The 12,568-nt window shown below is 41.6% G+C and overlaps 1 protein-coding gene across 1 annotated transcript; it reads left to right on the top strand.

Moving 5' to 3' along the window:
- Positions 1-3,385: 3,385 nt before the first annotated feature.
- Positions 3,386-12,366, top strand: LOC120404870 (photoreceptor outer segment membrane glycoprotein 2). The gene is made up of 3 exons (XM_039537920.1): positions 3,386-3,966; positions 8,507-8,753; positions 10,940-12,366. The coding sequence occupies exons 1-3, from the start codon at positions 3,386-3,388 to the stop codon at positions 11,204-11,206; spliced, it is 1,095 nt and encodes a 364-aa protein (XP_039393854.1). The 3' UTR covers positions 11,207-12,366.
- Positions 12,367-12,568: the final 202 nt, after the last annotated feature.

Genomic DNA, 12,568 nt, shown 5'->3' on the forward strand with positions numbered 1-12,568 from the left:
GAACAGTGTTGAGGCACATTGTTGAAGAATGGTGTGAGGGAAGCATACTCTCTTGCTGCTCCTTGGAGAGCTGTTTTGTGGACAAACAGCTTTAATCTCCAGGCCTGTCAAAATTTGCCACCCTTCATGAGTATTAAAATTAGGACCTGAATTTCAGAGATGCTGAGCAGGTACAACTCCATTTGACGTCAAAGGGAGTTGCAGGTCTCAGCACCTCTAAAAATCAAGCCATTAACTTTTTAGGAAAATCACAGACATGTAATCCTGGGACCAAATTCATCCCTAGTGTAATTGAATAGAGTTGCACCAGGAATTAATTTGGTCTCATACACATTAAGACATCACACCAGTATTCAGGATCATGAGGACACCCACCCACCCACATCCAAATACAAACAAAGCAACCCACTCCACGGATGTGCAAATAGAACTGCTCTCTTCTCACATGTGCAACTGAAGTCAACTGAGTATCATCAACGATTAGTTTGTTTCCATTATGTTTTTTTAACTGATACATATGTATTTATAATGCACCAATCACAATGGTGTCTAGGCACTAAATACATGTCTTTCAAGCTTCAGGACACATCTATATTCTCTACTCTATGGAGTTCTAGTTCTGTGGGTTGTCAGTTCCTTAGGGCTTGCCTACACATGTGTTTTGTACTACTGTAACTGTATTGGTTTCAAACAGGTATAGTTAAAGCAATATAAGCCCCTCACGTGGATGCAGTTATATCTGCATAAAAACGTTTGCACCAGCATATCTTATTCCTATAAATGTATGGGATTAATCAATTCCAGGATAAACATCTTTATACTTCAAGTATCAGAGGGGTAGCCATGTTAGTCTGGATCTGTAAAAGCAGCAAAGAGTCCTGTGGCACCTTATAGACTAACACCACTAACACCTTATAGACTAATTTGACACCATGCAAGGCACTGCATTTAGCCGAATGGAGTGGAAATCCATCCATCCGAAGAAGTGGGTATTCACCCATGAAAGCTCATGCTCCAATACGTCTGTTAGTCTATAAGGTGCCACAGGACTCTTTGCTGCTCTTTCCATCTTTATACTTATATAACTGCATCCACATTTGGGGTTGCACCAATTTAACCATATCAGTATAAAAATCTCATCCTTAGTTAAATCAGTTCAAGAACTGTGTGTAGACCAGGCCTCAGGGTGGAATGTTTTGCAGGAGGGGAGGAAAAGAGAGAGTTCAATGTCATCACCTCTGCAGAGGAAAGCCTATTGCAAACAGTTGAGTCTTGTGCTCTAAAGGAGGTGAAACAGGAGCTGATTTTAACCTGCTTCAGCAGAGTTCCCCCATGAAGAAACCCTTGTTTTCATCTCCGGCAACCTTTGTCCCTGGGCACCATCAGCTTAAGTTATATCTGTTGAAAAGAATGTTACGAGAGAGGTGCAGAGGAAGACACATTCTTGCCCTAAGAAATTGAGGGCTTTGATGGGGAAGACCTTAAATTGGATCAGATGCTGATACTTTGTAGCACTGAGTTCAAAAGCTCTGGAAGCATCATGACAGATAGGACCAAGGAATCTCCAGTAGATTGAAGCAGTAGTGGCAGTTGTAACCAGTGTGGAAACTCCTCCAGGAACCCCCAGCAAGTGGCAGCAGCTGTGGAAGAGGGCCCACACCTGACACAAAACAGGAGGCTGGCATCAGCTGTGATCCTGTCCAGCTCCAGGCAATTCCCACACTACCAGGAGTCCATTCAAAAGAGTGGCAAACCAGCAAGATGGACAGGAAAGAGGTACAAAAGGTAGGGAACTGGGAGGCAGGAGAAAGAGATGGGGGGAAGTAGGCAAAGATCCTAGAATTTGGGTTGAGGTGCTGAATCCATGGAGGATCCAGGCTCCACTTCAGTCAACCTGCTCCTGGAGCACTGCAACTTTTTAACACCACCACTATACAACTGCCTGGGGAGGGAAATGAAGAATTCTTTATCTAAATGAATCTATAGGGGGAGGTGAGATAGGAGGAATGTAATTACCTTAGTTTAAATCTGGCCACAACACTGGGGTTATAAAAACCCTGCTCTTGGAGAACGTATAATGGAACATTTGATGACAAGTGATTAGGACCTTAGATTTCATCCAAAAGATAATTCAACGTATATCCAATTTAAAGAGGACAATGAAGGTTAATAAAGAAAGGGAAAAGAATATATCAAAAGTAAGAAAGTGGTATAGGCAAATGATGGGGTATCAAGTAGCTAGTGAGTTCCTTACATTGATCAAACCAGCAACCTCTGTGACTAAGATATGGGTGGCCTCTGAAGACAGCCTTTTCCGGTCTTCTTTTGCCAAAAAGATGGAAGCCCTTCTCAAGGGCCGTGAAGGTGGCACGGGTGTTAAATAAATTTGGGGTGGATTTTTAGGGCTTTGACAGGAAGGTGGGGGACTCATTAAAAAAAATGTCTAGGGAAAGGACAGTGTGGTGGTTGTGAGAAGACGTGATAGACAACTAATATATTGCACTGTTCCAAACACTCAGTTTTAATAATTACCTTTAAATGCAGAGAAAAGGCAGTCAGACAGATAATCTTAGATGATTTAGTTTCATTTTTATTTTGTGAGAATTTGTTTGTTCTTTCTGGGGTGACTTTTTTTTCAGCCGATGGAAACAGAGTTTTTGTGTCAGATCAAGTTACTAAAAATAAATTGTGGGGGAGGGGAGTTTATCATCTTTCATGAGGAATTCATTCAGCTTTTCACACTATAAAAATAAAATGTATTTTTAGATATTCCAAAAGTTGGAGAAGTTTGGTCTTAGAAAAACAGCAGTGTAAATGGTATTTTAACAAAATGGAGCAAGTTTATTCCTTGTGTAACTGCACTGAAGTCATCTTTGTTGCTGGGCTTTAAACCCCTTCTGTTTCTCTTCTAGCCTCATTTAGACAGGGTGACCGGAACAGACCACAGTATTCCTGGTCTGGGCATACAAAATAATATTTTCACTACATTAAGTGAGCACTCCCCAATCAGTGAAAATCCTAAAACCACCCTTGTTGGTATACTGTGTTTTTTGTTTGCTTGGAAGGCTTTTTTTTTTTGGTTGTTTTGTTTTGTTTGTTTTAACTGTTTCCAATCTCTCCCTAGAATTATATCTTTCTAAATTCCTCCCTCATGGAGGAAATTCAAGCAGGAGCTAGGGTGCTCCTGCAGATCTTCAATACAGCTTCAAAATGTATAGAAAGTTCTCTGCAAGTTATATAAATATACAACAAAGGACAGACAGTAATCTCTCTTCCTTTCCTTCACAGGCATCTACAGCATGCCTTCGTCACTCTAGATACATGCTATTAATCTGCTTATGAGCTTCCCCTGATCTACGCTTCTTTTTCCAATGCTGATCTGACCATGGCTGTCTTTAAAGTAAAATTCACAAAAACTAAGAGAGACAAATTGGCTCAGATCCTGTGGATCCTCAACTGGGTTTCTGTAGCGACCGGTGTCATTCTCTTCAGCCTGGGTCTCTTTCTGAAAATAGAGATCAAGAAGCGCAGTGAGGTGATGGCAAAAGGGGAGATTAACTCTGTTCCCAACATGCTCATCTCAGTAGGGGTCATAGCTTGCATCATCAACTTCCTTGGTGGCAAAATCTGCTATGACTGTTCCGACACCACCAAGTTCTCTCGATGGAGGCTAGTCATGCTCCCTTACATTGTGTGCACCTTCTGCTTCACCTTCTGCATCCTGGTGGGTGCTCTCATGTGCTACACCATGAGGAATGAGCTGGAGGAGTCTCTTTATCTGGGATTGAGAGATGCTATTAAGTTCTACAAGGACACAGACATCCCTGGACGGTGCTTCTTAAAGAAAACCATAGACCTATTACAAATTGGATTCCAGTGCTGTGGAAACAATGGCTTCAGAGACTGGTTTGAAATTCAGTGGATATCCGTTCGTTATCTGAATATGGCCTCCAAAGAGGTTTTGGAGTAAGTATTCATTGGTCATGATAGAAAACTAGAGAAGGAATAAATCTCCCCCACGCAAAAAAACCCCACCTCACTCAAAAAGAATTTGTATTGAGCAAAAGGTAAAGGCACAATATATGAGGATAAGCACTGAAGGGTGGGGAAAGCAGGGCAAAGCTGGCTGTTCCACTTGCATTTGAAGATCAAACTCCAGTAGTTAGGATTAGGACATTTTGGGGGTGAGAGAAAGAAGAGTTCTTCCAAAGATCACATTGATCAATTCTGGTGGTGTGTCCATCTCAAGGAAAGGAAGTACTTCTGTGATCAGATCAGCACAGAGATGTCAACATAACACATGCAAAGTCTGTGTAATGCATCTGATGGTATCAGCCAGGTAGATAATGACAGTAATAGCACTTTGTTTAGGCCACATCATCAGCCTAAGACCAAGGATGAACATAAGCTTAGTGTGGTAGCCCTTAAGGGCACTATCTTGCTCACATTTTAAGTCACTGAGAGTTTTGATGGACTTATAAGGGAGCAGAAGCAAGCCCTAAGTCCGCTGGACTTCTCTCTTTGAATAAGAGCTGTAGAGTCAAATCTGGAATTATCATTCTATCTACAAAATGTGTTAACTATGTGGATAAAAAGTTGCCTTTAAAAAAAAACTTTTGGGTATATTACACAATGCATTGAAATGTTCACTCCCTCTGTAAGGTGGCAAGTCAGCTATCCTGAAATTCAATCATAGCAGTCTGCTAGTGAGTTTTCTGGAAGTGAAGGAAAACCATTGATTGTGCTGCCACCACACTGTCTGGTCATCAATTGCATTTAAAAAAAATTGAAAGCTCTTCCTTCACATACACAACTCTACAACTTTAAGTTAGAGGCTCAGTGCGCTTCCACTCTGGAGAGTTAATGACATTGCAAACACCATATACATTACATAAAAAGATGTGGGGGTGACTGGAAATCTCAGGAGAAAAGTCGCATGTGTTGGTGCTGTTTCCCATGAAAAGCATGAAGAGTGAAGTTGTTCACTTATCTAAGAAAGAATTACTGCAGTCTTCTTTTAACATAAAAAGTAATAATCAGAATGTTAAAGAAGCAGCTGACAAAGCAGTAATAATTTTTTAAAACCTTTTTCAAGAATTTTCACTGAGGAGATTTGTGTAGCTGTGTAACCTCTGACAGCTGACCATATTAATGATAATTCCAACAGGAAACAAAGTTTGATGACATGTATCAAGACAGAAAGATCAGAGATGCAGCTAGACACAGGAAGTTTTATCTTTTCCCCTCCGCATTTAATTTCCCAGAAGCCTAGAAAGTCTGCATAAGAACCCAGGGGGAAAAAATTGCATTTCTCGACTTGTAAGAAGACAGGAAGACATCAAACTGATACTTTGGCTGCTTCCTGCTCTATTATATAAAATAATTAAATACACATATGACTCTTCAAAGAAATAAATTAAAGAAGTTATGCTTTTCACTGGTCCAAACAAATCAACATTATCTGCAGTTTTTCATTCACACACAAGCAGCAGGAAGAGAAAAATGTGTTGTGAGATAACCCCATGATTGGTGGGGAGAGAGCAGGACTCTGATGAAAGAACTAAGTAGGGTTAGCCAAGGCTGTGCAAATGTTATTGAAACCTGCCTGGTTTCAGCTTTCATATCAAGCTCAGAATGTGGGCCAGCTTGTCAAAAGATTTGAAAACCTCTCAGGAAAACCTCGGCCCAAGGTCTGATTGATAGGTTGATGTCAAAGCCATTCAAAACTCAACTTTTGATAATTTCAACATGAAGCTACGGAAAACAACACACTTTAATTGGATAAGAGTGAGTCTCTGGCTATGTTTGAACTCAAGAGTCAGTGGGCATGAACCCAGGTGATGTGAAACCAAAGATCCAGTTTGCATAAAGCTTGGAAATCGAAATTGCAGTTATTATTATTAAGCATTTACATAGTGTTGGAGGTTTACCAGGGTCTTTAGAGAGCATATGTAACCCACACACCTCCTGGGTGTGGTGTTCTGTCCCATCTAGTGTCACCAAGACCACTTAGAGAGAGATTAATGAGTCTGCTCTACAGCCTTAGCTAACAGCCATATGGCTTTTAGCTCATGCAATAGAGGCTCATGCACTAAGCTCCAGAGGTCCCAGGTTAGATCCCGCCCGATGATGATTAGGGTCTGTCTGTGTTACACATAGATAAGACATCTTTCCTGCCCAGAGCAGTTTACCATGTAAATAAAATAAGGCTTAGGATAACTGCTTAGGAGAAGGAGAATGTGGGAAGTATTGACAAGAGAGGGCAGATTGATTGTAGAGGTGTTTTAACGCATGGTTCTACTTTGAAAAGTGATATAACTTATGTTCTTGATGAGATGTGACACAGAACAGTGTTGTTTCTGCAGGACTGATAGGAGTGAAAAAGCAATTCACTTTACTTTTGTCTCGAAAGGTCAGCCGATATTGTTTGGCATTCCCATGGAGAGCAGATCTGCTGAATATATTTGCTTATACGGCACCATTAATGCACATGATGCACTGCGTAGACAAATAAAACAATGTCTCTGCTCTGAAGAGCCTCCAATCTAAATTAAACCACACTGGGACAAGAAATGGTAACAAACGCTGGAAGGTGTAAACAGGGGTGGCTCTAGACATTTTGCCGCCCCAAGCATGGCGGCATGCTGCGGGGGGCACTCTGCCGGTCGCCGGTCCCGCGGCTCCGGTGGACCTCCCGCAGGCGTGCCTGCGGAGGGTCCGCTGGTCCCGCAGCTCCACTGAAGCCACGGGACCAGCGGACCCTCCGGAGACATGCCTGCGGGAGGTCCACCGGAGCCACGGGACCAGCGGACCCTCTGCAGGCATGCCGTCGAAGGCACCCTGCCTGCCGCCCTCCCGGTGACCGGCAGAGTGCCCCCCGCGGCATGCCGCCCCAAGCACACGCTTGGCGTGCTGGGGCCTGGAGCCGCCCCTGGTTGTAGAAGGGGGACAAAGGCGCTAACAACAAGATGATGAGATTGCTTTGGTTAGTTACAAACACATTGTTGGAGTATAAAAGTAAACGGGGTTACCTATCTGTTTTTGTTCACCATAAAAATGCCTGCCACAAGAACCCATGTAATTTGATTAAACTGAATTAAGGTAGTAAGTTCTAATGAGCATCTCCCCACATTGCCCAGTCTTCTTACCCATTTACTTGTCAGAATTTGCTATTTGCCATCACTGAGGGAAATACTATGGCAGATTTTTGAACCTTCTGTTGCAGATATTAGAAATAGAGTACCCTTCTCACCACAGCTACTTGGAGTGAGTAACAAGGAAATGAAAAAACGATGGCTAGGAATAAAAGAATGCTTAGGGCCCCAGAAAATGAGTGAATTTTAACCTTCACCATGTAGCTAATGGAGTCATGGCACTGAGATACAGGAGCCATTATTCTATCATTTTAGACGTGGCGGGAGACATTGGGAGTGAGGCTCATGAGTAAAGGGAACTATAGGCCAAGGTAGGAACCTCTTTCTTCCCCATTTGATCTGTCCACCCTCTCCTTTCCCTTCCACTATGGTTTCTTTCCTGGCCTCAGTTCCATGTCTCTTTGGTTCACCTTCCTGTTCTCCTGGCAATTTATTGCTCTCTGACACTTACACTACTTATACTCCATGCACTTTCAGGCACTTGACTGATGAGGTTCTTTTATCTCTGTTTCATTCTGCTCCCATTAGCAGGAGTAGAATAGCCCAGAGAATCAGAGGAGCAAAATTAAGGTAGAGACTTTACGAGATGGAGGAGTTCATGCTTACCTCAGTCCTGTAGTTGATATAGCAGGAAACCTCCCTGAGATTTGGTAGTAGCTCACTGAGGGATAACATTTTGACAGGATGTTAAACAAGCAACTTCAGTATTTCTAATAGGACCACTAGCAAAATAAAAAGATCAGACATTCATGTATAGTAAATGGTCACGGAATACATGTAATTCCAGCCACGTCAGATGGATACAATGTTCAACAGTCAATAAGCAATCTCTCATGGTTACTGTGGCCCACATTTGTTCCTGTATTAGGTGATGGTTTTTAGACATTCTTATGTTAAAAAAAATCACTAGAGAAGCAGAGATGCTAGCAAAATACAGCATTATAATGCTCTGTCCTGCACTGGAATTGCACCAAGAAAACCAAATTATAGTTTTTGCTTTTTTAATATTCTCAGTGCAGGTGTCTAGAAAGATACCTTGTCCTGTTCTCCATATCATCATTGAATCCACTCCCTGCAAATGCAGGACACAGCCCCTCATCAGAGGTCATATTTAACATAGAACTGATGCTACACTTGGAAACACTTTAGCAGAAGAGAAATTTCTCCTTTCCTCATTGAGCAGCATCGCATATTGGGGAAATGTATTCTCATTCTCCCTACTCCACCTTTGAAAGGTCTGCAGCTATCCAGAGTTAGGATGTAGCTTCTAAACAACAGCAACAGAAATTGCCAATGTATCTATTGCTGCTGCTACCAGCTTTATAATGCCTTTACTTTCCATCTTGTTGCAGCCGTCTGAAAAGTAATGTTGATGGGAAGTTCTTGGTGGATGGAGTGCCCTTCAGCTGCTGCAATCCAAATTCACCACGACCTTGTATCCAATACCATCTTACAAATAACACCGCTCACTATAATTATGATTTTCTGATGGAGGAGCTCAATATCTGGATGAAGGGATGCAGGCAGGCCCTTCTGGATTACTACACTGATATCATGAGGTCAATTGGGCTCACAGTGCTCATCATCTGGTTGTTTGAGGTAAGGCTTGAGAAGGTGGGTTGTGAGAGATTCCTATATCAGAACTTGGAGATGAATAGTTTCAGGCTGCCTGATCTCTGGAAATAGGAATGGGAATGACTAGAGTGTAATGCATGAGAGGCACATCTGCAATCATCCAGTGACTTGGTCAGCTAATGTCTCCAATACAATTCCAGAAACACTTTCTTGAGTACAGGCAGCTTTCTCCAAGTCCATAAGAGGAGAAGCAAATCTCACTGAAAATTATAACTACAAGAAATCATGTATATAGCATTGTAAATGTATAAACAGATTAAGACACATTCCTTGCCCTGAAGAGTTTACAATCTGAGACAAACAGGACAGCAGATTAGGTGAGGTAGGTGTAAAGATTATAGATGGGAAAAGAGAAAAATGGCTTGAAAAAGTGAATTTTAAGAAGGAATCTGAGGAAAGAGAGGAAGACTAAAATAAACTGTTAATTTTATCTATGAATAAAGGTTTGGATTAATATCAATATCTCAGAGTGCCCTGCTGAGGGTTATCAAACAGCTAGAAAATACCATTATGGAACACATATTCAGCTGCAGCCTCCAGCTCTGCAACCAAAATAACCATGTAGACAAAGTGCTTGCATCTGCAAAAATGCATTCATGCTATTGTGGGCTGCAGCTTTGAAGCTTTGACCCACATTCAAAGGAGCCCAATGGCAGAGATTAAACCCAGTTTCCATCCCTCTTTAATACTAGTTTGATTTTTTCTGATTGTTACTTTATTGTACAAGCATTAAACATTTTGTTTTCAACATTACACAGTAACAATTTTCAGATAAGACAGTTTCTTGCATCTTCACTGAAATGCATTCATGCAATATGCATTTATGTTCTGGGGAAGGATCTGCCTCTGAGAATTTCACTATGCATTTTAAAGGTTCCAGAAATTATCAGTACTGCTCTTCCTGCCAAACCAGCGCTCATTTGCCTTTTAAAACAGTCATCACTTCAGTTCCAATGTACCTTTGGATACTTTTGAAAATTTCAGTCTCAGGAATCCACCAGGAAAACTACCCTCCAGGTTGTCATTGATCTATGGGAGTGGGAAGCTTTTTCCCCTAAGATTAGACTTTACCCTACATTTAGGCTATCCCCTTTCAATTCCTGCATTGAGATGTAGGTACATGACTGAATCCTGAATGATGAAAGCGCATTAATAAAACTGGGGCTCCATGGAAGCGAATGGCAAAATTCCCATTTACTGAGAGGAATCATAGGCTTCAAACCCAGGCCCATGGGTCTCCAGGTAGGTCCCAGTCCACAACTGCCTCCCAGCTGCTCATATGAGTAACTAGGGAAAGATCCAGTGAAGCATTAGCTGATAGTGGGCCCTGCCCCCCAAAACTCCCAAGAGGGGGAACATCCAGCCCTCCAATTGGCTGAGGGACTCTATATAAACCAGGAAGTAACAACAGGAAGTTGTCAGCAGTGGTTCTCAACCTGCAATCCATTTGCAGCCTAATCATAGGATTACCACCTTTTTAATTGCTGGATACCAGACATATGAGGCCCTGCCCCCGCCCCGCCTCTTCTCCCCAAGGCCCACAATGGTAAATAGGTTGAGAACCACTTAACTAGAGGAATCCCTGGCTGGCTGCTACTATGGACCCCTCCTGCTTACCTGACTCCTGAGCCCTGCATTCCTGCCTGATCCCAGTTCCTGTTTCCCCACCTGCTCCTGGTTCTGGTCTTCCTCTCCCAGACTCCTGTTCACTCCCAGTTCTTGCTGTCTTGCCTTACTCCAGGTCCCTGCTCCCCTGCCTTCCACTAGGCGTGACTCAGCCCCAACCACTAGGTCTAACTGCCCACACCCCACTCACTGCATTTACTTCATTTGGTCCAGGATTTCACCCCTCATGCCTAATGGTGCTAGTAAGTAATGGTAGCTCTTCTGTCTGAAGTACTCAATAGAAATTCTATACTATCCTTTGCTGTACTGAGAATTCTAACTGAAGTACAGAGGTCTAATAAAACTGTCGGTGGTATAATTTTCTCTAACACTTTCAGGAGACTTGTTAGATCTATTACTGGATCTCAACAGTTCTACCCAATACTAATAATCACACTAATGTCTAATGGACACAGCCAGTTGTCACTAGTGGAATTCAGGCTGTAATATGCACTCCATAGTTAACTATTATCCTTTTCTTACAGATCTCTGTACTTATTGGGGTCCGTTACCTGCAAACAGCAATGAAGAATGTTCTCCTATTGGGTGATCCAGAGTGTGAATCAGATGGCTGGTTACTGGAGAACAGCTTTGTAGAAACTGCCAAATACAACTTTAGCATCATTAAGAACCTTGGCAAAGCTAATCAGATCTCTACTGTCTCAGAGATGAATGATCCCAATATGGATGTTCAAACTGCAAACTATGGTCCTGACAATGTTCAATCAAAATCCATCCCCACAGCTAGCTAGACATGACAGATGCTTTATTAAAGACCTAAATATGGTGAGATACCTTAACTGCAATCCTGAAGTTACCAGATTTTTCACCGGTGGGGACAAAATGAGAACACTTACTGGGTAACTGGACAAATCACAGAGTGGTGGCAAGTCCAAAAGTTGAGAATCCTTGGGCTGGATATAGCTTCTGTAGGCCAGAGTTCCTGTCCCCCTGGCTTCTTTACTCACTCTTGTGAAAGCCTCACTTTTTAATACTGCATAAAATGATATGGCATGGATTAAGTTTTCTCCAATCTCTCACTGCATACCCTGCCCCACATATTCCTCGCATGGTCTGAAAAACATGAAAATCAGAGCGAAGACTATATAGCGGAGGAAAGTCAGAATGGACACCTACAAAGGAACTACTATTTCAGTCTTTCTACACTTGAATTATAACGTTCTTAAATAAATGACAAACTATCGTCAAGTGAAAGTGCTGTTACAATAAAATCCAAGTGAACCTATTAAATTTTAGCACCATGGACAAATTCCCAGTGTATTACTGAGCTTCAAAGGGAATTTATTAGCTAACCACAATCAAGTTGAAATGGTAGAGTGAAGAAAAAGCAAGTTAATTTTTAAAGAAAAACCCTGAAATCTGTCTTCAACTATGACTGCTCTTTCTCACACTTTAGAGGATTTCAGCGGTCCTTAGTCTTTCAAAATCAATGGAAGATGCTAAAAGAAATCCCATTCAATGAAATTTTATACAGGAAATAAATTGAAGTCTTAATGCTAAGGCTATTAAATGTTGAAATTAGAGTCATACCAACAATAAAACACACTAACAGAAAGCAAACAGCACTTCTCATAAGCAGATGTATTGTAGAATAAGATATATTCACTTCTTCTTGCCCTCACCCCCACAAAAATCCCCTACTCTGTCCAAATAACTGCTACAGATTTGGGAGGTGAAATACTGGAGATTATTTGGGCCCAGTGAAGACAGAATGGCACTCTCTTTCCCATTCTGTCACTTTCCTAGATGACCAGCCTGGTCCTTTGAATGTTGGTGTGAGATTCATCAATAGCATGACAATATATTGCACACATCACATACTAAGCTGATTAATATGTAACTAAAGATACAGAACAGGCCAAATAAAACATTTTTACTTCATACTTTGTTAACTTATTTGTTGGAAAGAGGTATTGGGCACCTAATACATTCATTTAAATAACCAAATACAATAAAGAAACAATTTTCTGTATCTCCCTGCATCCCATTGTTATATTGTACAATAGTTACAGTGAAACTATTCCCTTGAATATCCAAACTTATTCAATGTCTCCTATAACATTAGAATAATCAAGGATGTACTGTAGATAAGA

Source organism: Mauremys reevesii, linkage group 4 (genome assembly GCF_016161935.1).
Source record: "Mauremys reevesii isolate NIE-2019 linkage group 4, ASM1616193v1, whole genome shotgun sequence".
Classification (NCBI taxonomy): domain Eukaryota; kingdom Metazoa; phylum Chordata; order Testudines; family Geoemydidae; genus Mauremys; species Mauremys reevesii.